Source organism: Bos taurus, chromosome 11, assembly GCF_002263795.3.
Source record: "Bos taurus isolate L1 Dominette 01449 registration number 42190680 breed Hereford chromosome 11, ARS-UCD2.0, whole genome shotgun sequence".
Classification (NCBI taxonomy): Eukaryota; Metazoa; Chordata; class Mammalia; order Artiodactyla; family Bovidae; genus Bos; species Bos taurus.
Genome location: NC_037338.1, coordinates 12,369,343 through 12,397,275, shown reverse-complemented (window position 1 = coordinate 12,397,275; position 27,933 = coordinate 12,369,343). Strand labels below are relative to the sequence as shown.

Genomic DNA, 27,933 nt, shown 5'->3' with positions numbered 1-27,933 from the left:
ACTCACTGCCCTCTCTCCCTCCCCACCCCCAGCCCCTTGTTCTAGGGACTGCCCTGGACGTTCCTTGTCTGGCACTGGACGATGTGTCTTTTGCAGGGTCATCTCTGGGCTCTATGACAGTCACAGAGTTTGAGAATGGGCAAAGAGGACATGGTTTTAGTCATCAAGTGGGCTTAGGGACCCCTGTAGCCTGTGAGCTCTTCACTGTCCAGCCCTCAGCGTGCCTGACTCTGTTTAAGCCCTTTTGCAAACTGATTTGGTCCCAGAATCAATGCGTTCCTGTGACACCCATGAAATAGCCCTGAGAAGTGCCTCATGGAGTGTGAGACTGGAAGTCAGGAGAACTGAGTTCTGCTCTCCTATTTGTCGTGTGGCTGTGAACATCCATGTCCTCACTTGTGTAAACAAGCTGGACTCTGCAGCACTCTGGTTGCCAAGACACCTGGCCCAGCCACGCGGCCAGGACTCAGCTCCCAGTCATTCCATCCCACATCAGGCTTCTGGGGCCAACGACCATCCAAGTACACCCTCCACTCCCTGGGGGACCTGCTGCTCCCAGGACACAGCCACAGACCTCTGTGTGCCTTCACACGGGGAGTTGGGGGGGGGTGGCCTTTCAGGACCAACCCTGAGGGGAAGACCTTCCTCCCTGAGAAGTGGGTGGGACTGGGTGTTGATGAAGGGACTGTGGGTGGCCAGGAGGACCCTTTCAGGGTCCTGAGGGAGCTGAGAAAGCAGAGGCCAGAGAGCCAAACGAGGGTGAGTCTTCACGGTTTATTATGGAAGCCTATAAAAGAGCCACATTGAGTATTTCCAAAATCACAAAATGCACAACATTTTTTTAATATGCAACATGGAATATTATATACAGTGTGAAACCACACGACGGCAAAAACACTCACACGGCACCAGGTTCATATCAAAACAAAACACACAAGTGCTTTTTTTCAATATTAAAACAACTGTGATAAAAACATATTAATATTTTGAACCATGTTTACAATAGAGGAAACACTTCATATTTTACTAAATAACAAATATTTAACAGCAAAAACTTTATACTAAATATCTATTTTGAATTATAACAAAAATAGTACTTATAATAGTTTATAAAGACAGACACAAAATTATAACATTTATGAAAAAACAAGTTTTGTGTATAAAATTAGAGCGATCTGGGCAGAGTCAAGATGAGGCCCAGAACACAGATGCCAGCGCCCAACATTGAAAGTGCTTCAATCCGCAAGCCCATGGCGTGAAGAGCTCTGTGGGGTTCTGTCTCTTTAATGTCAAGTTACAATAGTAGGAATGGTAAGTGAGAACACGTCACCCATCTAATGCTACCGCTCTAAGACCTACGACAAGCACACAGACACGGATGGATGTAAAGAGGAGAGATGGATGAGCCTCGACATGGAAACCCTCCTGTCAGCCAGTCAAGAGCTTTCTTCAGTTCTATTCTTAACCCCTTTGAGACCCAGTGGGGTAAGTAATCCTTCTTCCCTCCCTCACAGGGATCCTCTGTCTTGCCTTCTCTGCCCCTCCCAGGCTGGTGGCCGAAACTGAAGGCCACTGAAGCTTCCCACAGCCCTCCAGCTCTCTGCTCCTTGCCAGGGCCAGGCCTGGCGGGCTTCCTGGTGAATCTGCACTTACTGCAATCAAAAAGCAGTCAAAAAACAATTGGTTTGGGATAAGATGGGTCAGCATAGAGGAGCAAGGACCTTCCAGAGACTGGGCTTTGTGTAGGGGATAAATTTTGGTGCACCATGCAGCTGTTTCGCAAGCTTTGATGAGTCCTTAACACGTTTTTTTGTGGGGTATTTTTTGCCTGTTTTTCAGAATGGGGTGGGGGGAAATTGATAATATTACTATTTTTTTAATGTCAAGTTTTGTCAATAATGTCTGTGCTGCACTGGCTTTTTAAATGATGGAAAGGTAGGAACCGAATGAAATACTTGAGAATGGGTGTCACAGACCAGTCCGTGGGCACAAACCATTCCCGTAAAGCCCAGCACAAGGTAGGTGTGAGCGGGGGCAGGAGTGGAGGTCTGCCACCTGCCCACTGAACGCCTCTGGGAAGCCACTGAGTCACTGCTGCGGAGAGCCAAGCGGGGGCACTGGTGCCCCGCATTATTCTTCTGTGTGTTTTTGATTTTCTCCTAAAGAGGATTCATTGCTTTTATAACATCAAAAGCCAACAGAGAAACATGAAAATCAAAGAAAAGTTTGGAAACAGACAAAATCACTGAGAGACTCACCAGAGGCCCAAAACCATCCCAGGAGGCATCCCTAATTGCCAACACTCAAAATGCCAGTGGCAGGAGCTATTCCTCCTCCATCCCCTGACCGCTCATTTTCCACCAAATCACTTGACAAGTCGCACGTACCCTCCTCCTCGGCTCTCGCTGCAGCGCTCCCCACAGCCACCTCAAGCCACCACGGCCGAGGGAGGGCTGCCTTCTGCTCTCACCTCCCCTGGCTTCCATCTGGTCCCCACACCCCTGAGCTGGGCTAAGCAGACAGTGGCATAGAGGCGGGAAGGGACTTCAGGGACACCTTTCCAAGGGCAAAGGGAAGGGTCAAGGGAGGGATGACGGAGGCCCTGGCTCCCCGTCAGAAGAACCCGTATCCTTCTCCATACTCACCAGCCAGAGTGGGGGGCACCGCGGTGGACAGTGACCACGTGGGAGCCGGCAGCAGCCCCCAGGGCCCCTGTGCTAGAGGTTTCCGCCAGAGCAGGCGGGGAGGCAGTGCGCCATCTCCCCATCTCCCCTGGGGACAAAAGCAGACCCACTGGATCTCACCTCGGGGGTGAGGCTCCGAGGTTGAGCCCACAGAAGGTCTGGTGCCTGGGGGGCTGCTCGACCCTTGGCCAGTGGGGGGCAGGGGCTGGGGGTTGGCCACTTGCAGAAGTCCTGCCTGGGACAGCTGGGATGGAAGCCAGGGGATGGCAGAATGCTTGTTCCAGTCCCAGTAACACCAAGAGTCGGTTATATCAGTGAATAAATATGGGGGGTGGGGTACGGGGGTCAGCCCATGGGCAGAGGGCCTTGGGCGTGGGTGTACAGGGAGCAGGGTGGGCTCTGAGCCACCTGGTGGAAAGGTGGGGGTGTCAGTGCGCGTGCCCAGGGCCACCAGGGAGGATGCTGGGAGGACAGGGCCTGGGGCTCCTCTGCCCCAAGGTCAGAAGAGAGAAAAAGTAGCAGCAACAGGTAATTTCAAACGTCCCAGATGGCAAGGGGTGGGCCTCCAGGCTGGTGACAACCCATCCCCGCTCTGCCAAGGGTGACTGGCATTCTATTACCCACAGTGCTGTTCCCCGCGGGCACGGGTGGCCACGCCGGGAGGGGCACTCGCCTGTCTGAGCCGGGGCAGCGGGGGCGGGTGCTGAAGAGAGGGCCACAGGGGGAACCTCTTTTTCTCCCTCCCCATGGCAATCACCTGACCTCAAACTAAGAGTCCAAAAGAAAAGGGAGGGGAGAGACCAGGTCAGAACATCACAAGCAAAGGCTGCAGCACAGCCGACGGTTAACACTGTGACGGGCATGCGGGGCCCCGGGGGGCCGGGCCCTTTCCCGGGGGACTAAGCTGTTGGGAACCAGAGAGACTGGAGAGAGGCAGGGGTCGGGGGAGGGCCCCACCCCGGAGGCTGGCCCCCTTTTGACTTGGGGCAGGTTTGCAGGTAGGGGAACAGGGGAGGGCAAGGCCTGGGGGCCTCCCCCTTCCCCGGGCTCCAGCCCCACCCGCACACAGGTTTATACCCTTCCAGCGCTCCCACCCCGAGGCCTGGAGCCTTAGACCGTGGCGCTCAGCATGGCCTCGGTCTCTGGCAGGATCTTGTTCTGGTTAGAGTCCAGGCCGAAGAACTTGACGCTGAGGCCGTCCACGGGGTGCAGGACGGGGACTAAGGTGATGCGGGGGAAGGTCCGGGTGGCCAGCTCGAAGCGGCTGGTGCTGGCCAGCTCCACTGCCAGCACCTTCAGGAACAGCTTGGCCAGGTGCTTGCCTAGGCAGGTCCGGACACCGCCGCCGAAAGGGAGGTAATGGAAGCGGCCGTCCTTGTCCTCACTCCGCGCCTGGCCGAAGCGGTCGGGGTCGAAGACGTTCACATCCTTGAACACGGGCGCCGTGTCGTGTGTGTCCCGGATGCTGTACATGACGCTCCAGCCTTTGGGGATCTGAAAACCCTGGAGGCAAGGTAGGGGAAGGGACGGGAGGGGGTGGTGAGAACCAAAGGGGGTTTCAGAGGACCCGGACCTTCTGCCTGCCAGTCTCCACCCAGATGTTCCCACTGTGGTCCCAGGGGCCTGGCCAGGCTCTCCTTTGGGCATGTCAGTCCACCTATTTATAGATGTCTCAGGCAGCTTCACAGGACACCCAGGGGGGCTGCATCTGACCCAGTATTTGGGGCAAAGACCCTCCCACCAGCCTGAAAGGTCCCTGAAAGTCAGCATCATCTCCCCACGAGACTGAGACTGAGGTACCCCACGGGGAGCTGGTCTTTCCCGTCGGCCCGCCCCACAGCCCATGGGAGTCTCACGTCGAGCTCGAAGGTCTGCAGCACGGTGCGGTACCCGCCGGAGACCGGCGTGAACAGGCGCATGACCTCCTTGATGACGCAGTCCAGATAGTGCAGCCCACTGAGCGTGTCGAGGCGCAGCGTGCCCTCGCAGGGGCAGCCGCCACTGTGCAGGAGGCCCTTGGCCCGCAGCTCCTCCCGCAGCTTCTCCAGCACGGCCGGGTGCTTCAGCAGCTGCATGATAAGCGAGGTGCTGGCGCTGGCAGTGGTGGCGTAGGCAGCAAAGATGAGCTCCAGGGTCCCATCCTGCAGCAGCGGGGAGGAGGAGCCGCTTGCAACCTGGGTTCAGCCTGGCGGCAGCCCCTCTTCACCCATATCCCCCCGACCCTGGGGCCATCTATCTGAGCCCTGGTGCTTCCTCTGAGCCTCACATTGCTGGGGCGTGTCAGCCACGGCGGACATAGGTCCAGTCCCCTGGCTGGGCAGAGGCACTAGCTTAAAAGTCCCCTGGGGCACAGCTGCTTCCCACTCACTGCTGGATTCCAGGGCTGGCCATCGGCCCTCATCAGTGCAAATGAGCAAATCCCAGGGAGCAGGCACTGTTTGGGACAGTAGAGTGTGCTGCAGGGTCTCCAGCTGGGCCTCCACACTGGCAGCCCCAGCTCTTCCTCCCTCCTCAGGAGACGGAGGGAGGTGGCAGGTGGTCAGGAGAGCTGAGGGGCTAAGGAGGCAGGAGGACCTGGGATGGGACCTGCAGTGAGAAGGCTGAGGCGAGGTGGCCCCCTGAGGACTTAGAGCCCCTCCAGGGCCCTCTGGGGAGCAATGGTGCCCCATGAAAAGGTCTCCCCAAACCGTCTCATTCCAAGCCCTGCATTTTACAAATGTGGACGCTGCACCCAGAGACCGGAGTGAACGAGTATGTCCCTTACTTGCCATGGCACTATCTACAAGTCACAAAACTTCTTATGAAATGGGGAAGTCTTTTGAGCTCCTTTCTGGCTCATCAGAGATTTATAAACAACCAAAAAAAGGGGAAGCAGAGACAGGGATGGAGCAGTCGGCAGTTCAGTGTCCACGGGCACCTGGGAAGCATGTGGGCAGCAGAGTCTAAGTGAGGATGAACATCCGCCTCAAGAAAGGGTAGGCAGGAAGCCTTTCTTGGAGCCCAGAGAGGACAGTCCCGGGGCTGGCAGCCCAGCTGGATTTGGCCAGTGCTAGGCAGGCTGTGACTCCAACTTGAAAAGGTTGCTCCTCCCCAAGGGCTGAGGCCGCCCTCCAGCACGTGGCTTCTGCTGGGCCTCATTTCCCTAGGTGAGCTCCTAAGGCTACTGTGACCATGAAAGGCACTGCAATAGTGAATACTGGTCGGGGGAGGGTTGTGGGTGAGGAGCAGATGAGGGGATTGACAATGCCCCTGACGCCACATCTGTTCGGGATTTCTAGGATCCAATTTCCAGCATCTTTACCAAAATGGTAGAGGGAATTGTGGTGAGAGGGAGAGCCTGGGGCCCAGCTGCTGTGGGGACCAGTTCATCATCAGGACTCTGTGCACAGCTAGTCATGGGGACGGAAGGGACGGCCCCACCCCTATGGGTGCACATGCAGTCCCAGGGTAGAGTTCCGGCACTTGCGCTGCCTGGGCCGGGGGTCAGGGGGCCCCACCTTCAGCTCCTGCATGGTCATCTCCTTCCCGTGCTCCTTGCTGCTCTCGATGAGGATGTCCAGAGCATCCGAGTAGTCCTTGCCCTGCGTGCATTGCAGCTTCTCCCGGATTGCCTTTTCCAGGCCCTTCTGTAGGGTCTGTCTTGCCTGAATGCCCTGAGGCAGGGAGGAGGCCATCGGGTTACCCAAGGGGAAGGGCAGGGTCACCAAGGGCCTCCTCCCAAGGTCTGGCAAGGTGTGGTAGGGAATCCTCTGAGAATTTCCCATCTAAGCAGCAGAGAGCCCAGGTGAAGGGTCCACTGTGCCCTCCCACTGAAACCCCTCTCTGCCAATGTGACCAGTGACCAGCTTAGTGGTCAGTTGCCCCTCCCCGAGGGGAGCTCACGGATGCCCATCTCTTCTCTTCCCAGGCCCTGGGTGCTCACCCGCCGGTAGCCACTAAAGGGCAAGTCGACGGGCAGAGAGAAGACGTTCTCCACAAACTGCTGGTAGACCTCGAAGAGGTGTCCCAGGTCCTCCTCGGGGATGCTGAAGCCCAGCAGCACTCGGATGGCCATACGGAAGGTGAGCTTCTGAGCCTCCTGGTACACGTTGATGGCCTCGGGGTGGCTACTCCAGGCACGCAGCGTGTCCTGGATCACCAGCTGGATCTTGGGCAGGTAGCTCTCTAGGGCCTCGTGGCTGAAGATCTTAGAGAAGACCTGCAGAGGAGTGAACTGGTCAGACGGACTCAGCCCTGCCCAGCCGAAGCGCAGTCCCCATGACCTCGATTAGGGAAACTCCAGGTCCTTGCCCTGACTAGCCTCAGGCCTTCCTGTCTCCAGTCACAGTCCCTCTGCTGGCTCCTCCGCTCTGAGCCCCCCTCCCACTGCCCATGTCTTGAAGGGAAGGCAGGGGAAGGACGGAATTAAAACAGTTCACAGAGTTGGGACATTCAACATCACTCACAGGGTGACCTGAGCTGTCCTTTCTTACTGAAGCCCCAGAAAAGCATGTGCTCTAAACAATGGCAAAGCCCGGAGACCTGGCAGTCCAGCTGCCAACAGGTCTGCAAGGCCATGTGGCCATACCAGCACAAGGGGCAAAAAAGAGGGGGCTGGGCAGGGCTGGAGGGGAGGCTGCCCCTCCGCCGCAGGGGCCATTCCTGAATGCCTAGGCCACGGCACAGATGTGCCCAGCAGGAAGAGAACACAGGTGAGTGGACTGGACGAGGAAGAGGTGGAAAGCAGGAGGTGGCTCTTTTATTCCACTGATGGGAGAACAAGAGAGTCTAAGGCTAGACTGCAAGCAGAACTTCCTGAGACCCAAGGCTGCTCTCACTCCCTGTGAAACACCTATTGGGTGGAGATCCTAGGGAGTCTGTTACTGTGCCATCCAGAAGTCTTCACTGTGACCGGGTCTGGAGGCATGGGAATGGAGGTAAGGCTTTTCACCTCAAAAGATCAGAAAGCCAAACAGAAGGTCTTTTAATTCCCTGCATCTTCCCAGTTCATTTTAAGTAGCCAGTGAGTCTCTGCTTCCACTTCCCTTGCTTTCTGTCCTTGCAATTCCTGAGCAAAGAAGTCCTTAGCCCCCCTGCCCCTCCTCACCCAGATGCCCCTGTGCACGGTTTCACGTTGCTGCCCAAGGTGTAGAGGAGAGGGTGAGATGTGAGTTTATTTACTGGTGGCCTGTGGGTCTCACTGGCAACCAACAACCTCTAGCCCCAATCCCTGGAGACAGAAAGAAGGGGTGCCCCCACCAATGCCAAGGGAAAGGTCATCAGGAAAGGCAGAGAGGGGAGGGGCAGAGCAGAGGAAGGAGACAAATATCCCTCTAGCCACCCCCAATCAGCCCCACGCAAACCACACACACGCGCCCGCCCTCCCCTCCTGCCCCCAAACACAACCACCGCACAAACTGTAAATGTGAGAATTTCCCCTGCAGTCAGCTCAAGAAGGAAAAGGTAACATTTTCCTGGCCCCGGCCCTGCATGGCTAATGGGAGGGCTGGTTTGCAGAAATAACAGGGCTGGCCCTTCAGTGGCCCAGCCAGACGCTCACAATAGCACTTTCATTCCGAAATTCCCGGTGGGCAGAGGGAGGGAGGGGGGAGGGAGGCCGGTGAGGGGCAGAAAAACCAGCACTGTTTGGGGCTGCTCCTGCTACTAAGGGACAGCTGAAATGTAGCAGGATGAGGGGAGGTGGCAGGGGCAGCCCAGGCCTGGCCAGGTCACTCACACCTTGCTCAGCTGTGGGGGCCCGGGGCATTTCCAGGGCCACCTCCCTCCAGCGTGCTCTCTGCCTCAGCACCGCCCCCCCAGCCCTGGTGTTCTTAGGATTCCAGGTTCCACTCCTGGTCCAAGAGTTTTATGGGTAGGAGCAGGGCACTGCCCCAGAACCCAGCACCAGCTGACTAGGGGCCCTTATAAAATAGCAAACAGCCCACAGAAAGTGGTCCATGGGAGCCGAGCAGGCTCATGAGGGACACAGGATGATAATTCTGTGGCTGCCAGGCCTCTGTGGGGAGGCTGGAGGTAGGGCAGGCAGGGACGGTGGGGGCACCGTGCCTGGCCAGAGCCAGCCGGTCCAGAGCAGAGTCAAGGGCACTACCCTGAAGGAAACGGAGCAGTGGCTGGTCAGGGCCCCCAGCACACAGAAGACCTGGCCACAAAAGTGGGCATGTGGAGGGGGAGGGGGAAGCAAGCAGAGGTCCACGCTGACAAGGATCAGCCAAAGTCAAAGCCATCGAGGCTCCTAAGATGCAGTGCTGGTGGTGGTTCAGTCGCTAAATCATGTCCGACTCTTGCGATCCCGTGGACTGTGGCCTGACAGGCTCCTCTGTCCATGCAGTGGGTGGTAGAAAAAGGCAGGCCTGGCACCCGGAAACCTGAGTTTTAATCCCAGATCATCCACCAGCTCACTGTAGGATCATGCCCAAATCACCTCCCGGCCTCACAGTTTCCTCATCTGTAAACTGGTGAGGCTGAACCAGGTGACCTCTGAGGTTCCTTTCAATGTACAAATCACATAAACACCAATATCCACGTGTCCCTAAGTAGACACTATCCCTTCAAAGCCCAGAATCTGGTATAATCACATGGTATAATTGCCTGCTGGGCCCCTACTCACACACTCTGTATGGGCTACAGTGGCTCAGAAGGGGTCACTCCAGGGCTATGAAACAGGGAGCTCTGAGGGACCCCACTGCACCCCAAGGAGTGGCCAGGCAGGACCCAGGGACAAGCCCTGCCCTGTCCCAAAGGTTACATTCCCTGCGCCCTCTAGCGATGGCTGGCTGAATTGCTCCTACTCAAGCCTTGGGAGCCAGGGACAACAGGAGGGACCCAAGGGGACCTGGGACTGAGCAGAACGATTCCAGAGCAGGGGGTCCACACCTGACGTCCAAGTGGGAAGGGGCCCTGAGCAAGGCCAGAAGCTGAAATGACCCCAGGATGCCTGAATCTGCAGGCTCGTTGAGGTGGGGCTTCTGAAAGAACGGCAGCCCCAACCAGGGCCCTTATCTTGACCCATCCAGGAGTCTAACTGGATGCTCTGGGATCCCTTTCCTCCTGGCAGTCCCATGATTCTCCTTAGAGGGCCCCTGAGGGGGAAAAACCACCCAAACGAGAAGCAAAGCAAAGGCAGGTTGCGGGCACTCCAAGCTCAAGGGGCTTTGCTCCATGGTCATGAAGACCACGCTCTTGCCTCCTGCTCAGCCGTTCCACAGGCATCGGGGCCTCCCAGGCGCCGGGAAACTCCAGGGCCTCATCCCTGGGACCGTGCCCAGGGTTAACAACGCGGGCGCTTCCCAAAGCTGGGGCAGCCCAGAAACCACCGCCCACCACAAAGCCCAGGAGGAGGCGGAGGTGCTGGCCAGGGCAGAGGAAGGCCGGGGCTCATGGGGGCGGGCAGGGTCAGCACTCGGGCACTGGGGAAGGCGCCGGCGGAGCAGCTCTGGGTGAGGAGGGGAAGGGTGTCCCGTGGCCCCAGAGCCCATGGCCTGACCGCAGTCGCAGCGGGAGCCAGGACTGCTTTGTTTCCCTCTGGGGCTTCCCTGGGAATTCCCACAAGTGAGCCAAGAATGCTGGACAAAGGTCACTGGGAACCAGCCCGGCTCCAAAGAGCACAGCAGAGAGAGCAGCAGGTAGGGAACGCCCCATGGGGTTGGTGCTGGGAGGGCAGGGCGCGGGAGACCTGGGAACTTCAGGCACAGACGCCAGAGCAGGATGGGCTCCGGCCTTGAAGGATGACATGCTTGGAAACCCTCCCCCTACCTCTACTGGCTTTCCCAGCAACGCAGTTGGCTCAAGACCCCTCATCCCTGGTTCTTCCTCTCCCTGGAATAAAAGTGGATTCCACAGTGGGGGCTGGGGTAACCACCAGGGGGCTTGTCAAGGCTCAAATTCCCTGTGATTGTTTCTGCAAATGTCTCCCTCACACCCCGAGGCCCCCCTCCCCACATCTCACCCTGGTAGGGGAGTAGATCCCCAGGCCCCCAGAGCCCTCTGCTGACCCACTCAGCCAGATAACTGCCCCTTCACAACTGGATGGATGCAGAGAAAGATGGGCAGCCTCAGAAGCTGGAAGAGCCGGAGAGGGAACCCACTCCCCGGGCCAGTGACTCAGACTGGGAGGAATGGAAGCGGCTGCCCGGGAGGGTGGGGGCCCGGGCAGGCCACCCCGCCAAGCCACCGGAGCCGCAGCCTGCGGAGTGGAAAGAATAACAGAGGGCGGGTAGCCGCCGAGGCAGCTGTCCGCACAGCACAGGGGTGACGCCAAGGTGTGTACTTTATACTCAAGGAAGGGGGAGGACAGGAGAGGACGTCACCCCTTGGCTGCCTGGCATTTCCACTGGACCTCCACTTCACCTTGGCTGCCTCCTGAGTCAGGCCCCACTCAGACCCTCTGATGGGGAGGTGCTGGCCAGACACCCACCTCCCCCGCCCTGCCCAGCCTGTGCATGCCCTTCTGGGTCCTCAGCACCTGTGGGAACAGTTTCTGTCCCCGGTTTGAGTCCAGCTCTGACCGTCTCCCCTAACTCTTCCACACACAACAAAAGCACCCAGTGCGTGAAGGGAGGGCAGCACTTGGTACATCCCTGCTGGGCCATAGACTCTGAGAAGGTCTTCTCAGACCCTTCTATCCCTCCTCCAGCCAGAGACAAACCCCCTTGGAAAGCTGAGGCCCAAAGCAGGAAAAGCCTCCCAAGGTCACAGTCCCAGGCATGACTGGCCACACTCACCAGGGTCCCTGAATACCCAGCCTCCCACCACTCCAAACCCACTGAGCCAGTCTCTACCAGTCCTGGGGACTCCAATGTATCTATGAGCCTGAAGGGGACACTCCTCAAGGGCCCAAGTTTATTCTAAGGGTAAGGCCAGCTGTTTTGGCTACTCTGGTTTACTCTCAAACCTTGTCAGCCCCTGGGGCACACCCCCAACCTCTGCCCTTCAGCCTGGGGCACCTAGAACAGATACAGCAACCGGCATAGAGGGCTCAGGGCCGGAGCAGACCCCGGCCAAGCCTCCCTGCTGCCGGCCAAGGCCACAACTGCCTCCCAAGGCTGGGAGAGTGAGCACATACCTCAGCATCACAGTCTTGGATCCATCCCTCCCTGGGAGGAGGACGCAGGAGGGAGAGGGAAGGGAGAGGACAGCCCCCACACCACTTGCCTCTGCCCGACACAAGGGTACACAGAGGGAGGAGACCACTCCCAGGCGCCCTGGCAGCCAGCCGTGGGCACCCTCCCCCGCTGACCTTCAGAGACATCCGCTCTTGTCAACCGCCCCCTCAGAAGCCCCTGATGCTACAGTAACTTTTGGTGAAGGACCTCCGCTGGCCAAACAAAGGCTCTGAGCCTATGCCGGAGGTGGGGGAGGCGGGGCAGCTCCCAGGAGCAGGGCTGCCTGGCCATTCACTGCCTTCCCATTCAACCCAGGTAGGAGCTTCTGCCCTGAGCCAACCCTGATGGACATGACTTTGGAGTCAGAGGCTGTGCACTGGTTCAAAGAACACCTGGAGCCGGTCTGAGCTGGCCTCCCTCAGGATCCTGCAACCGTGGCCCTCTTGGCTCTGCCTCCTGCTGAAGCACCTCCTGGTCTCTCTATCCTGACACAAATCCCAGCATACACAGGATTTCTGAGAGAAGTGCAATGAGCCTGAGCTTGAGCTCCATCCCCACCCAGGGGGCCGAAAGGCTAAGTCTGTGAGGAGCCCTAGGTGGGCGGGCAGAGTTTCTTAATTCCTACCCCCAAAACCTGAGAAGCTGTTCGCCTATCTCAGTCATGGCCACAGAAGTCCCTGAGCCAGGGGTCAGAGTAGGAGGGGCAAGAAGACCACTCCTAGGGTCTCTCCAGTCTAGAGTTCCAAAGCTAAGTTCATCCCTGAGATGCACTATGATGCAGAGAACTCCAAGTTCTCCGGCAGAATCTCAGGGCCACTGCCTGAGATGCCCTGAAGATGCTGGCTCTTTGGTGTAAAGCAGCCAGGCCCCAGCTCCAAAGAAAAAGAGGAAATGTCTGATCCTGTGTGTGGGCTTCGGCACTGGATGTTTCCAGGATGACGCACAACAATCCCCTGTCCCCCTCCTCTGTGTCTCTGGTAACCCTCCCCTGATCTTCTCTACTTCTCTCCACGCACTCTTCCAGGGCAACCCAGCCTCTCTGCACACATAGACAGATGCAGTCCCTCCCCTCAAAATCAGAGACTCCCCAGGCCCCAGGGAGGGGAGGCGTAACAGAGGAGGGGGACGGAACCTGAGGTGGTGGCTGTGACGACATTGGCCTGGAGTCCTGAGAGGATTCTGTTAGACTGGGCGAGGTGTTCTCCCTGGCAGCCCTACCCTTCTGGGCCCTAGACCACCAGGGCAGCCTGGACAAACACCTGGACTTCAGCGATGACTGTGAGGAACCCCTTCCCAGCACATCTGGTCAGACCTCCCAGAGAAGGGGTGGGGTACCTGCCCCAATGGAAATTGTGACGCTCCTAGTTCCCCACCAGCAGGGCCTCACTACACCTGGGCCCCACTGCCTGCGAGTACATGCTACCCTCGGCAGGGTCCCTGCTTGCAGTGCGGGCTGGATAAGGCAGCAGGAGTGCCACAGGGCAGCCCCAACCCTGGCCAAATTGGGTCTACCAGGCACTGGGTCCAGCAAACAGGCCATTCTCTCCAGGACCCATATGTGTGCTCCTGAGTATTCTCTTCTCATCCCTCCAGCTAGATTCCACTTTTCAAGGGCAAGGACCTTGCCTTTATGTTTGTATACCTACCTTCTGTGTTTGTTTCTAGCCCAAGCCCTGCTATTTAACTCAGTAAACTTAAGCTGACAGAACACCAATTAATGATCTGGGGGAGAAGGACCTTTTCATCTGTCTTTTTAACATAAGACACACACATGCCACATAACAAGACCACCACCTGTACACACAGAGGGTCCCCAAGTCTCAGTCAGGATGAGCTGGTCTTTGGCTGCTCCCGACCCCCAAGGAGCTAGAGGGCAAGGGTGCCAGGCAGAGGGACACTATCCATGCCTCCTCTGTGATCCAGCTTTCTGGCCTCTCAGGTCCCACCACCTAACCCTGTCCCTCAGGCTTCCTTCCCTGAGTATTCCTCCAGCAGCATTCTTTGTGTTCCCCCTCCCCCACCCTCCCGGCCCTCCTTCCAAATGGACCACAGAAAGCCAAACCCTCGGGGGCTTTCCAAGAGGGCCCTGCCCCACCTGAAGGCCTACAGCCAAGTCAAGCAGAGGGTGAATGCAATTGCAAGGCAAGAGCCTCCCCGCAAACCTTCCACATCCCCAGGGTCTCACACTCAGGTCCTGACCAAGCTTTCTTCCTCCCAGCACCGCCCCCACCCCCACCTCCATCTCCACCCTCAGCTTCTTGCAGCCCCGGGTGGGCAGGGCTGAGTAGGCTCTTCTCGATGGCTTAGAAAGGCTCTTCCCAGAGATGCCAGTGTTGCAAGCCCTGCCCTGTCTTTTCCTCCTTCCCGACCTGTTTCCCGACCTCTGGGAGTTGGTGATGGACAGGGAAGCCTGGACTGCTGCATGCAGTCCATGGGGTCGCAAAGAGTCGGACATGACTGAGCGACTGAACTGAACTGAACTGAACTGACCTGTTTCAAGTCCCTCAACCTCTCTAAGCCTCAGGGTCCTCTTCTGTGGGCGGAGGACAAAAATGGCTTTCTAAGCCACATTCTTTGGAGCTGGGTTTCTGAGTCTCGGGCTCTCTCCTAACTCTTTAAAATAAACTTTTGGTGGAGTAACACCAAAAGAAAAAAAGAAGTGTTTGGCAGCCCCCTCCCCGCCACTCCCGAGAACTCTCCCCATCTGCCCACGGGCTCTGTTAGCTGCTTCCGGCTCCAGTGAAGCAGCTGGAGAGACTACTTCAGAAGCCCCTTTCCCAGCCCCTGAAATGCGTGCTTTTCAGGGGCCGGGTGGGGGTGGGTATGTGCAGACCAGTCCCCTCTGATTTTTCCTCCTTTTGTCTGTTACGAAGAACTACTCTTCGCGGGCCGTTCGGAAGACATCGAATTCTATGGGATGAATTCCTCCGTTCACACACAGACTTCCGGCGGAGGGGACTGCCCACCGTGGCCGTCTCCTGTCTCCCGGGCTCTGCCACTCTTCCCAGAAATCACACGCTGCTTCTCCCTTTCCTCTAGGTTTCAAACCTGGTGAGTCCCCTGACCCAGTGGAAAAAATGAAGGGAGGGGAGGTCGTGCAGCGCCGCCTTCCCCTGTCGCGGCCGCTTTAAGCCGGCGGGCCGGCGCCCCGCCCGCCGGCGGCTCAGCTTTCGGGTTACTGCAGTTCAAACAGCACGTGCCGCCCGCGCTCGGAGCCGCGGCGGCGGCGCAGCCCTGGGAGGGGGCGGGGGAGGCTTGCTCCGTGCGCGCTGGCTCGCCTCCTCCTCGCCTCTTCCAGGCGCTCGGGAAATCCACAGGATAAACACCCACTTTCTCTTCCTCTTTATGGGAGGGGGGTAGGTGCGCTTTGATCCCCCGCCGCCTCCTCGGCTGTTATCCCACCCCTCGTACTTCCCCCTCGGCCAGATCCGAGCGCGGTGGCCCAAATTTCACCTCGCCCCTCCCAGGCAAGGCCCAGCAACCTCTGTCACAAGGTGCCCCCAGCCGCCTGCGCCTGCTTGCGGTGCCCTTAAAGCAACCTGCAGCAGGGGAGGCTACGTGTGATTTTAGAATGAGCCGTTTCTAGTCCTCGGGATTCCAAGGGGCGATAAGGAGGAGCGCTTGCCACCGTCCGCCCTCTCTTTTTGTCCAGGTTTGTGGAGCACGGCGAGGACAGGCTTTGGACGCCCCTATCGCCGCATGTTCAAGTTGTCCAAACCAACTCCCAATGACCCTCCCTTTGGGCCTGGTAGCGCGCACGGTGCGGTGGGTCAGCAAAAGGGCAGACCCGGAGGAGGCCTGTGCAGGCCCTGGATCTGGGGTCGCAGCTGTATAGGCAGGGAGCTTCGGGATTCTCCCGCATGGTGTGCGAATACGGGTGCGGATTCTGGTGGGGACGTCACCGGGGCCCCAAGAACTCCTTACTCCGAGGGGGTGCACGCGAGAAGAGGATCAGAGCACGGTTGCGGAGCTCTTACCTTGCGCTTGTTCCGGTGGATATCGCCGATGGAGTTGGACACCGTGTTCGGGCCCAGCAGCATGCGTGTGCTACGTGGCCACTCGGTGCTCACGAGGTGGTGCTCGCCCATGAGGATCTTGCGTACATTCTCTGCGCCCGTCACACGGATTAGCGGCCGCCCGAGCAAGTGCGTCTTGAACACGTTGCCATACTTCTCCCTCCGCGACGACTGGAAGCCAGAACCCTACAGGGGCCACGCAAGAACTTTCTCAGGGCCCACAGCGCTAGATGGGACGTCCAGGAGGCCCAGCCTCGAGGGCCGCGGGGGAGGGGCGGAGGACCCCCACCTCGGGCACCAGTTCCCTGCCCTCCCCTATCCCACTCATACACATACGCACGCACGCACGTAGGTTTTATTTTTCATAGCATGCACGAGAACTGGGAAGTGGGGCCTAGAGGATAATAAATAATGCAAGGGGGCGAGAGGCCCAGGGCACCCCGCGGGAGGCTTTTTAGTAATGACTTGCGGGAGGGAAAAGGTATCACGGACCGGACCGCGAGACCCTAAACTAGAGCCTCCGCCTCCCCCCTCCCTCGCCTCGCGCTCGGGAGACTCTCGGAATAAATATTTCCAGGCTCGCGGCCACGGGCTGGCGAGACCCCGCGGGGTGGCCGCAGGCCAAAGATTATTTATAGCGGCGAGCGGTCGGTGCCCCGAGGCAATCACTACAGATGGGGGTTGGGGTTTCCTCTGTTCGCGGGTGTGGGCCTCGAAGGGACCCGGCGGCCCTCTGAGAGCTCCGCAGGGTAGAGTCACGGGCCCGGAGCCGCGATTTTCGAATGCAATTTGCCCCGAAATAACTGAGCAGGACTTTCGTCGCCGCCTTGGAGTTTGGAACTGGAGCGCAGAGGAAGGCGCTTCCCGCGGGGCGGGGCGGGGCGGGGCTGGGCGGCCGTCACAGGTAACCGGATCCCCGGCGGCGGCGCGAGCCGAGCAGAGCCAGGCCCCGGCCCGAGCCGGGCGCTCGGAGGAGCTGGCGGTGCTGGCCCCGCGAGGGTACCGGAAACCGAGGGGACCTCCGAGGGGCGGGGGCAGGGGCGTCCCGCTCACCTTTGACGTCGTTGCTCGCCACCCAACCCCGCATTAACCCTTCTCCAGCCGCGGCTACAACCCGGAGAAGGGGGAGGGGCGCCACCTGTCAGGCTGTCCCGCCCGCCCGCCAGCAGACGTGCAGATGCGGGCTCCAGACCTGCGGGGTCATGCATCCCCCGAAGGGACCCTCGGCTTCCTCTTTTCCCCGGTTGGTCCCCCTCCTCACTTTCCTTTCTTCGGCGGAAAAGTATTCGCCAGTTAGATGTGTACACACCCCAGCCCCGCCGAAAAGTGACTCTGCAGAACCCGGAGCCCTAATCACTTTTCCACATGTGCCTCCGGCCCGGGCGCGCGACAGGGAGCGAGCCCGGAGCGCCCGCGCCTCCAGGTTGGCGGGTGGGGGAGAACTCCCGCCACTCTGCGGCACTTCTAGGCGGCGTCTACCCCTTTAAGAGAAATCTAGGCGAGGGTGGAGGTGCGACCAAAGGGGGTTGAGGAGCGGGGCTCCTTCACCCTGCCCGAGGTACCGGTCTCTCTCACTCCGTCTGACTCTCCTTCGCTCCTCTCCTGCGTTTCCTCTGTTTTTCTTTTCTTTCGACACAAAAGTTGGGTTGTGAATTTTCCGAGGTCGCCGCCGCCTTTCTCCCGCCGCACCACCCCCCCGCCTCTGATCTGCCTAACTATAATTAAAGTGCGTTTTTTGTGGTATTAATAAAGGGTTATTTGTCCGCCGTTTCCACGGTCTTCACAAAGAGGACTTTCATAGGGGCGGCCGCTCGGGCCGCGAGTCCAATTTATACAAAAATGTTGTATTTTTAGCCCTGGGCTCTGTTTAGATGGCGCACGGTGGAAACGGAGAGCCCTTGGAGGTCCCCCAGTAAAATCTGATAAATGACTCCGAAAAAATAAAGCTGGGATTCAGAGGGTTCCCATTAACCCCTTCACTGCTCCTCTACACGCATCTCTCATTACCCGCCAGCCGGGAGGGTCAAGGGGCCCCCGGGGGCGGACGGATGGGGAGGCGTAGGCCTGCTTCCCCCTCCCCATCTTACAAGCGAGTTGGACGCGGAGCCCCAGAGGCCCTTGTGGGATTCGGAGAAAAGGTCAGGGGGACGTTGGTGGCCGGGGGAGGGGGGGTAAAGAAAGGGGGGGCCAGACCGCGAATTCGGCAGATTGGCTATAACAAGGCAGGGGCCGACGCCCCTGTGAATTATTTTATTTCCTAAATTCTCGGCCAAAAGCGTAGACCACCGCTGCAGTTAACCCTTTAAGTGTGTTGGCACAGGAGAGGCTCTGGGGATTTCTTCACAGCGGTGGGGGCGGGGTATGTAGGTCTCACTGGTTGATATGAACCCCACCTTGCTGCACGAACCCCAAAGAGATGAGTTTGATTCGGGACTTGGGAAGACCACTGGGGAGAGGAAGCTCGCGTACCCCTCCCGCCCCAGCTCTGCTGTCAATTGGCTCCGGGCGGGGCGGGGCTGCGCTGGGTGTCTGTGTGTGCACGCGCGGATTGCACGCGTCTGTTAATTTCAAGCCAAGCTTTCGCACTTCTAAACCCACAGGTCTCTGCCTTCACCTCCCGCCTCAGCTTTCCTGGGCCTGGACTGTCTGTTTCAGTACAGCCATCCTTCTAATTCTCATCAGCATCTGCCAGACAAACCCGCGTGCACACGCGCACGCAACACACCTCCCGCGGTTAACCCAGAGGACCCCCATCCCAAAGAAAAACCTGCTGTTTAACACATTGCAAAAGCGGTTGTCTAGCGCTTGAGGAGGTTAATTCCAGATTAATTTCCCCATTACCTACCTGGGTCTGGTCCCCGACAGGCCCACCCCCATTATCGCCGTCAGTGTGGTCGTGCGGCGTCTAACAACAAACACAAACGCTCTCAATGGATCTCACACACCTCTCCCAAGTTCCTCTCCCCTGCTAAACTGTCCCCACCTAGTAAGTAAATAGACCCTTTTCTCCGAAAGTCGAGAAACCTCGGGTCTCAGGCTTCTCATTTTCCTTGGGTTACCTCCTTCTTCCCCCACCACAAAACACACACACTTTCTCGAACCGTGGACCAGGGCAGTAGTACCTGGCTTGGCCAGTACGGGACGCGGCGGGAACAGAGCCCGGGTCTTAAAGCGGCAATCCCGGCTGCCACTGGCCCACTCTTTCTTTGCCTGACTCCGTTTTCGGGTCCCAGGTACACCGACAAAGACAGGGAAGTCGACAGCGACTGGGACGGGAACGCTAAGGAAAGGCGAAAGCGGCTCAAGACGGGACACCCCCTCCGACTCGCGCGGCTCGGGAAGCCCCCGGGACGCTAGACGCACCCCTGCTGAGTCGCTCGCGGCTGGAAAAAGTCGGTCTTGGGATCCAGGGACCTCTCTTACCACCCCCTTGAACCTGCGCACCCGGCGCCAGCGGGCTCAGAACCACGCCACAGGCGGGCCGGGGAAGCCCGGGCGGCTCAAGCGGAGAGGAGGGAAGGGGCGGGGCGGGGACTGGTGCCTTCAGGCTCCCGGCGCCCCCTGGCCGGCCCTCGGCTCCATCCGCCCGGTGCTCGCCGTTAGTGGAACCTGGAGAGCAACGGAGTGAGTGCGCCCTTACCTGTAGCAGCCAGTGGCCGGTCTCTCCGATGAGCGGGAAGCCCATGGAGCCCTTAGGGATGGGCAGCTTGCAGCTCTTGTCGCGGGTGGCAGCCCAGCGCAGCTGCCACAGCTGCTGCGACACGGCCAGCAGCAGCGTCACCGACACCAGGCACGCGGCGAGGGTGGCCAGCGCCGACACCAGCTCCAAGCCTTCAAAGAGCATGTTGGCGGCCGCTCGGGGGATTGGCTGTGCGGGCCTCGGCGGGGGAGGGGAGGGCCAGACGAGAAGGGACGCGAGCGGCGGGGGAGGGGAGGCTTCGGCCGGGGGTCCTGGCACCTCCAGCCGAAACAGAGAAGGAGCAAGGGGCCGAGGGAAGGGAAGTGGAGGTTGTGAGGGGAGAGCAGAGGGGGGCGGGAAATCGCCTAAAAGAAGAGAGAGAGGAGACACGAGGCGACTCGGAGTGTAACTTTGTTTGTTTGTTTGTTTGTTTGTTCCCTTATAGCGGGCTTAGGGGTTGCTCGAGGGGTGGCGAGACGAAGTCGTGAATCAAGCTGGTGGGTTGGCTCTCCCCGCAACCATCACACTCGGAAAACTTGGGGAAAACTTTGTCCAGCGGGAGTCTCTCTCGTAAGCCCCTTCCCCTGTTTGGGAAAAAAAGAAGAAGGGGGACAGAGAACTAGCGGAGAGAAAGTGCGATGGATTTGTCAAAAGTTTTCCCCTCAAATTCCTAGGTTAAAAAAAAAAAGGAAAAAATCCTGAATCCCCAAATTCCAACGAACCCAGAAACTTTGGGTGCAAGGGGGAAGGCTCCCCGGCTGAGGCGAGTGGAGAGGCCGAGCTCAGCGCCTCTGGGCTGCCCGGGGCGGCGCGCCGAAGCCCCGGAGCCGCCGCTGCACCCCCGAGGAGGGCGCGGCAGGCGAGGCGGCGAGGCGGACGCGGGTGCGGAGCCGGCGGCCCGCGGCCCGGACGGGACGCAGCCGGCGACAGAGCCCCGGGCGGGCGCTGGGGCGGCGGCGGCGGCGGCGGGCGGGAGGGGTGAGGCGGGGTGGGGTTGGGGGAGGAGGTGAAAACCCGAGCTAGGCTATTGTATCAATTAAGAAAAGGCAGTCCGTCCCGGGACGCGGTCTCTCGGCTCTGGAGTTGCTGCTGGGGAAAGAAAGGGGGGAAAAAGAAAGGAAGGCAAAAGGAATGAAAGAGGGGGAAAAGCCGGAGGCAGGATTTCAGGGCTGATGGTTTTAAAAGCTTCCCTCAATGTGAATTTGTGCCTCTGAGAGCCAGGCGATGCGTGTGTTTATATAGAGGCGGGAGGCTGCGCCGTGGGCGCTCCGCCAGGGCCCCCCCCTCCCACCCCCACCCCCCCCCAACCCTCCCTACCACCCCCCCGCCGCGCTCTCGAAGCCGGAGGCGTGGTGAGAGGCCGGCGGCCGGAGCGTGTGAGCGCCCGCCGGCCTCCTGCCCCGCCCCGGCCGCCCGCAGCCCGCCGCCCGCCGCGGACCCACTTGTAGCCGCCGCAGGATCAAACTCAGTTCACCTCTTGCCTCCTCTTCCTTCTCGCCGGCGTCTCGCTGAGCCCGGCACCTACAGACGGACGAGATGAGACACACACACAGACACACACACACGCGCGCGCGCGCACACACACACACACACACACACACACGGTGAGCGCTCGCATGGTGCCCGCTTGGCTGCTAGGCTATTTCCCTCCCTCTTTCCCCCCTCCCGGGCCCCCGGCCCCCTTCTCGCCCCCCAGGCAGTCCCGCGTGGGCTGTCGCCCCAGCAGCTGAGGTCTCGGGCGGACCGCTTCTCGACTGAGGGGCGCCAAAAGCCCCTGAACCTGTGCTTAGGATCTCCAGCTCCTATCCCGCGGGACCCCGCCGGCTCCCGTCTCCCGGAACCCCTCAGCCCTCTCAACTGTCACTCCCAATTCCTTCTAGCGGGGAGTCCCCATCTTGGATCCCGACATCCTCAGACCTTGGAGGCCAAGGTCCCTTCCCCCCGCTTCTATACGTCTCTTACCCTACAGGACCCGATGTACCCCTCTCCCCGTCCGCGTCCCGGGCAGCTGACGCTGCAGCCTTCCCCTCGGACACCTCGAGACTCTCTCATTTTGTAGTCCCCTCCGCCCCCTCCTCGCCCCGCAGCGTCAGAGGAACCCCGATGCTGGTGAATGTCCCGCGAAGAGGACCAATGCGGCGGCCCCGGCACCCGGCGGCGGGAGGAGTAGGATACAAACATTCATTGATAAATTAATATTAATAAATAAACATGCCAGGTGAGAGCGGCCACCTTCTCCCAGCCGGCCGCTGAGGGCCCAACGCGCGCGCCTGTGCGAGGTGTGCGTGTGGCCCGGGGCCGCGTCTGTGCGCGCGCGTGTGGCCCGGGTCGGCCCGACGTCTGTGGAGCTGCGTGGCGTGTCTGCGCGTTTGTGTGTTCTCTCTGGTGCTGAATGTGTGTCTGTGCATCGTGCATCCGTCTGTCATCTGGTCTCTCCTCCTGCTGTCTGTGATACATGGAGCTGTGCGTGCCAACCCCGACACGGTCTAGCCCGCGCCTGGCTCGCCCTCTCCCGCGCGTCTTGTTCCCCCGGCCCCCTTTCTCCGTCGTTCACTCTGGCATTCCCAGAGCAGAAGACCTAACCTTCGGTTAGGATGATGTGTGTGTAAGTGAAACTCGACTCCCCTTTTAACACGTCCCCTGCACCGAATACGGGTTCTCTTTTAGAGTTCACCGGAAGAGAACGTATGTGAGTGTCTAAGGGGCGAGCATCTGTGCTGTTCCTCCCTGTGCGAGCGCTTCCGAGGTTGATGTGGCGGGCGGAGGTTTAAAAGCTCGGTCTCTTGCTTCTAGCGCTGGGTCATCTCAATTCTCTCTCTGCCCTGGAACCCCACCTGGTGGACAGTCGTAGCACTACAGATCCAGGGGGAAGCGATTCCGGCTCCCCCTTTCCTGACTCCATTCGCAGGGGAAGGTTGGCTCTAAAGGGCCTGCTTGTAGGCTCCTAAGTGGCTCCACTCCTGCCTCGGTGCCCTCAGATTGCCACGTCAAGCAGCTTTGGACCCAGACACACGGAGTCCTCGTTGGGACCGTTGCGACCCCAGAAGTAGAGAGCCGGGGCACATCCTCACAACAGGGAGGACAACTCTGGACTGGGAACACAGGAGCTGTGAGACCGAAACCACAGTGTTCCCCATGCGGGGAGGGGATTCGGGTGAGGACTGGAGGGGGGTGGATTATTGAGGCTCTGCTGTTTTGAAGAGCCCTAAGGATCTAGCCTGAGCCCTAGACACAGCACTCCCAGAAGGCGGCAGAATGGGCAGTCACCCTGGGAACCCATCTCCAGAAACATCAACCTCTGAAAGGAGGGACACATGGCCTTATAGAGACGCAAACAGATGCATAGGCAGGCGAATAGTGCACACAGAGAGAGGCACAGACACATACACTTAGAGATCATTGTCAACAAATTCACACAACACCTGCCTCCAACCTCAAGAGACCATAGGAGGTGTCTGCTCTGCAGAGATCACAGCCTCAGAAGTCTCCAGGAACCTACTGTCTTCCCCTACCCCTCTCCTGCTTCACCGTTGGCTTTGGAGCACTTCCATCCTCTCCTCCTGTTCTGGTGGGAGTTGGGAGGGGCCCCCGGGGGAGTCATTCTGAGTCTTTATTGTCCAGCCACCAAGTGGGGTCCTGGGGAATGCCCATAGGGACAGCATGGCTACATAGCAATAGTCCCTGGATGTCCTAATTGGAACCATCTCTCTATTCAAATCACAGAGTACTTAAGAGAAAAGAAAGAAAAGAAAAGCCATGGTATTGTAATTATCTATGTTGCCAGAGGTGCTAGGGAGAGTAGGAATCCTGGGGCCGTGGGGCAGCCTCAGAAAGAGTGGGACTAGGACAGAGAAAGGTCGGCAATCATCTTCAACAGATTCCAACTGAGGACATGCCTTCATCCGCTTCACATGTTCCTCTGACCCTGGCCCTAGAACAAGCCCTGATCCAGACCTCAGTCTGACCCAAAACCCTGACCTAAAACAGATCCCCAAGCTTAATCCCAGCTTGACCCTTTATCCTGGTCATGGAGTCATAGGTCAGGACCCTGTCCCTGACCCCAGACTGAACCCCAATCCTCTCAAGCATCATCCGACCCTGCATTTGGCGAGAGGAGTGTGGCTGGACCCTTGTGGACTCCCCAGCAATGGGACGCAGCTCAGCCCGGAGGCTCTGGGAGTGAGACCCGGCTGTAGGATAGAATATTTCCCTCCCACCCCACCCCACTTACAACCCTTTTCCATGGGGTTTCAACTATTGCCTGAAGTGCTCTGAAGCCTGGGTTCACAGCTTGCCTCCCACGTCTCTGTGGCCTTCTGGGCACCTTGAAATCAGAACAGACTGGGGGATCAATCATGCCAGTTCAAGTGGAGCTTTGCCTGGATGAACTTTGCAATGCTTGGCACAGGGGCTGAAAGAACACAAAGGGCAGACATCAGACACTCTTGGACTATGTAGTCAGTCGGGCAAGGCACAGGCTCTGCGCCCGCCTCCCAGGCTCAGGAAACACCCATCTATGGGGCAAGTCAGCTCCTCACAGAGGCACAGGGCTCCCCAGGAGTATCCCAGCCTTTCTGTGCTCAAAGAAATAACGACATCGCACTTTCCAAATCCTTTACATGTGTGCAGCCCTGTAGGGCCAACATCTCTTCCACAGCTACTATTTATTTCATCTCCACTCAGCCCTGTGAGAAAACACTATTTTTAGATATTAGATTTACATATAACTTTTTGTACTGAAGACAAAGCTTAGCCCCAGAGAGGCCCTCCCCATCTCCATTGTATTCTCCTTGCCCCTCTCCCCGCGTCAAGCACACAGCCCCTGAGACGGAGATCCTGTCCCACATGGCAGCTGCCCCTTTGTTTAACATCCATGCTTCTGACCATTAAAGCTGACAACGGAGGGAGTTGTTAGTTTTACACCTAATTTTGCATAGTTTTGGCCCTGAATTTTTAAAATTGATGCTGATTTATTGCAGTAATTTCTTTCCCCTAAAACTACCTCTGCTTCCTCCAACTGGAGCCAAATGGAAAGAGGCAAAAAAAAAAAAAAAAGCCCATGATAAAAGGTGGCCAGTGTCCAGAGTAGAGACCAGGAGGCTGTGGGTAGGAAGCAGGGCTACTGTTCAGAGGTCAAAGAGAGGCTGCAGGGCTTTGCTGGCCTCCCGTTGGGTCCACGGTAGTCTATCCTGAGAAATAAAGCTGCCCTCTCCTGCCTTGCTGGCACCAAGGCACCCTTGGAAGTCAGCTCTTTTCTCCTCCTCATCCTCCCCAGGGCTTCAGGCTGGTCCCCATTCCATTCTGAGGCCTCTCTGTAGATGCATGGCAGAAGCAGGCCTCCTTGCCTGAAAAACCTTGAGTCCCGAGGGGAAGTGACATTCTGTTTCTGAGGGGTGAAGAAGAGAGGTTGCCTTGGGCCACCAGGCCCTACTCAGTCATGCTCTTCCATTGCTTTCTAGAACTGGAGCAGAAGTTCTGCTAATGTGCCACCCCAGCACATTAGCAGCACCCCTTTGGCCCTGGGCCCCAGCTGTGGCCCCGGACATTCATCCCAAGGACAGCTAACCCTTCTCCTCTCCATGTCCTCCCTCCGGATCGGGCATCGCTAGGCCGGCCATGCCTCTCGGGCGCCCAGTCTTCAAGGACAGCGTAGAGGGCAGTCCCAGGCTGTGCTGGTGATTCTGCGAGGGGCTGGGTCCCTTGCTCGCCGGGCCAGGCGGGGCTGCAGACATAACCCAGCTCGATTTGGAAATCGCCAGAGTGCCGTGGATGCTGCCTTCCTAGAGCCCCCAGGGGCTAAGCTCCCCTTCACTCCCCACCCCTCCACCCCCCAAGTTAGGCTCTGAACTGTTTAGAACATTTATGGGCCCCTTCAAAACCACTACCTGCCAGAGTCCCAGCCAGGCCCCCCACCTCTTTGGAGCCACCATCCTGCTGCCTGTGGTGCTTCCGAAGCAGAGCTAGATTCTGGATTCTAATTATTTATTTCCTAAAGGTTTCCTCTTCTTCCTTGTCCCTCAGTGTGACTTGCTCCCACATTACCCCCAGTACCCTCTCATCATTAGCTCTTTAGACTCTTTTGTTTTTGTTTTATTTTATCGATAACCCCCCAAGTGTCTCTACCTGGCAGGGGCCAGATGCAGACACAGCCTGGCACCTCGCTGCCAGCTGCTCCGAGACCCATGGCTGGGGGAGGGAGCCCCTCACCCACCCCCTTGCAGCGCTGGGAAGCAGGCAGGCAGCCCTTAGGAGCGAACTTTGCTGCTTCCTCCTTTGCCTGAATGTGGAACAAGCCTCACCCCATACCTCATCTCAGAAATCGCAGCTTCGGACACTTGCCTCAGAAGGAATTTTTTCAGAGAAATGGAAATATCCCCATCTTCCTCTGTCAAAGCCCCCACAGCCAGTCCCCTTCCTCCTACCCCATACCCAACCCAAACCAAAGCAACCAAAAAAGGGACTTGCCGATGGAAGGAGCGAGGTAGGGATGAGGAATGCAGCTGGCAGTGTCCAAGTCGGCACTGCCTGGAAAAGAGTAGCCTGCCCGGTGGCGATGGGACACCGGCCGGAGTGCCCCAAGCTGGCTGTGGCTGGCAGGGACAGTGCTGCAGCGATGGCGTTCCCTCAGGCCCTGGGAGCCAAGAGCCCTTTATAGCCTGAAACCTGCCCTGGCACCGCCCACTGGGCGGTTGCAACCAGGGGAGTCGCTAGGAGCTGGAAGGACATGCGCCCCAGGACCCCAGGGCCAGGCCGCATGCACAAGAATCTGGGATTCAACCTCCTCCCATCCCAGGCAACTCCATGTCCTGGTATGTGCATGAGAGTCGTGTGTGTGTGTGTGTGTGTGTGAGTGTGTCTGTGTGTGTCTGTCCGCGCACGCGTGCGCTCGTGCTTAAACTTCCATTCAAAGACCTCAGATCTCTTTCCCTCATCCTCTTTCTCTGGCAGTAACAGTTTTTGAAAGGATGGGGAGAGCAGTGTGTTTCTGCTCAGTTTATCAAATTACACTCAGTGACAAAGGACTGAAGTGCATTTTCTTGAAGGCTTGACAATTGGAGATCCAGGAGGAAAAAAGAAAGGCACGACAGAGAACCCAAGGCTTTTGTGGAGGGTAAAACACCGGTGTCAAAGGCGGGGATGTGGTCGGGTGGCTCTAAGTGATTTTGCCTTCACGCTGTTGGTGCTAAAAACTGTTCCCCCCACCCACCACCTCAGCTGCAAAAATCCCAGGGATCCTAGAAATTGCAAGATGGTTGATTTTTAAAAGGAACACTGTTCATTTTCACACGGGCTGAGCCAGGCAAGCTGGAGCACAGCTTCCTCCCTCCAGGGCTGCCCTTCCCAGCCCCCCATGCCAGGGGAGGGCTGGGAAGCCTGCTCAGAGGAGTCGCTCACGGAGGTACAGTGCCCTCTGCCCTCCCCCATCCGGGCCTGTGCAGCCAGCTTCTCTCCCTGGGCCTGGCTGGGACAAGGATTGGGTGGGCTTTTTCTTGCCAAAGTTCTGCCCTGCACCTGAACTCAGAGGATTGCTAGATGGAGCTGGATGAACTGTCAAGGCAGTTTGGGGCCTGAAGCAAAGTACATGGGGTCACTGGACTGCTTTCCCAAAGGTCTCCATTCTTTGGGGCTGGAAGGGAGAGAGCAGCAACCCAGTCGCCAGCCTCAGACACAGCCGAAGGAGCCAGGAAGAATATCCCCTCATCCAGAGAAAGTGCCCAGAACAATTTGACTCCTACCAGCCTTCCCATTCCTAGCTGGCTCAGGCCCAGAAGCCTCCCAGCAGGCCGGCCGGCCAGCTGACTGGCAGCCTTGCTCAGAAAGCTCAGCGAGCAGAGCTCACCCGAGAAGCTAGCTGGCAGAGCTCCCCAACCCTGAGTCCAAATCCCTTCCTCTTGCGTGAGGCTGTGGCTCCTGTGGGCTCTCTCTGGAGGAGGAGCTGGAGGAGACACAGAGCAGGGGGGCTGTATGGCCGCCCACCTGAAGTCCACCCCCCTTTCTTCTCACACCTGTACCCCACTGTCCACCCCAGCTCCGAGCTGAAGTGGTCCCAGATGCCACGGCTCTCCTCAGATTCTTCCCCAGACGCTGGTGAGAGGAGGCGCTCCCAGCAAGATGCCCTGGGGCCCGCCGTCCTGAAGTCCAGGGCTGTTCTAGCCTGTACCTGTGCTCCCACCAGGATTTCCCCTTCCTGACCACCCTGAGGCACCAGAAAGTTCGTGGGAGGACTTGGGCCCCTCCTACACAGTCTCTCCATCAGCATGCCCACCAGAACTCTAGGCTTCCTCTTCAGTTCAAGCTTCAGTACCAAGCCCCTGGTCTCCCATCCCACAACTAGATTGCCTCCTGAAATCCCTTCTGTGTGGGAAACCTGGAGCTCCTCTCTCTCTCTTTTAGTTTTCCCTCCACTGGTTTCTTTCCTTCCTCCCTGCCCTGCTTTTCCAAATCCATTCACT

The 27,933-nt window shown here is 58.5% G+C and overlaps 1 protein-coding gene across 4 annotated transcripts; it reads right to left on the bottom strand.

Annotated features, from left to right (window-relative positions):
- Positions 1–755: 755 nt before the first annotated feature.
- Positions 756–26,106, bottom strand: CYP26B1 (cytochrome P450 family 26 subfamily B member 1). Of its 4 annotated transcripts, none has more exons than XM_059891442.1 (8): positions 23,712–26,106; positions 20,923–21,001; positions 19,442–20,064; positions 15,763–15,987; positions 6,607–6,882; positions 6,182–6,337; positions 4,541–4,825; positions 756–4,187 (listed from the first exon to the last, which is right to left on the bottom strand). In XM_059891442.1, the coding sequence occupies exons 3-8, from the start codon at positions 19,643–19,645 to the stop codon at positions 3,795–3,797; spliced, it is 1,539 nt and encodes a 512-aa protein (XP_059747425.1). In that variant the 5' UTR covers positions 19,646–20,064; positions 20,923–21,001; positions 23,712–26,106; the 3' UTR covers positions 756–3,794. The 4 variants fall into 4 exon arrangements, with proteins under 4 accessions (XP_059747425.1, XP_024854843.1, XP_059747426.1 ...); XM_024999075.2 differs by lacking the exon at positions 23,712–26,106 and adding an exon at positions 21,443–23,687; NM_001192793.2 differs by lacking the exons at positions 20,923–21,001; positions 23,712–26,106 and having other exon boundaries at positions 3,785–4,187; positions 19,442–19,645.
- Positions 26,107–27,933: the final 1,827 nt, after the last annotated feature.

Excerpts from the sequence above, each read along its gene's own strand:
- CYP26B1 (XM_059891442.1), bottom strand. The coding sequence starts at position 19,645 with ATGCTCTTTGAAGGCTTGGAGCTGGTGTCGGCGCTGGCCACCCTCGCC. Across the intron at positions 15,988-19,441 it reads CCGGCCACTGGCTGCTACAG|GGTTCTGGCTTCCAGTCGTC; the intron begins GTAAGGGCGCAC and ends TGGCCCCTGTAG. Across the intron at positions 4,826-6,181 it reads TGACCATGCAGGAGCTGAAG|GATGGGACCCTGGAGCTCAT; the intron begins GTGGGGCCCCCT and ends CCGCTGCTGCAG.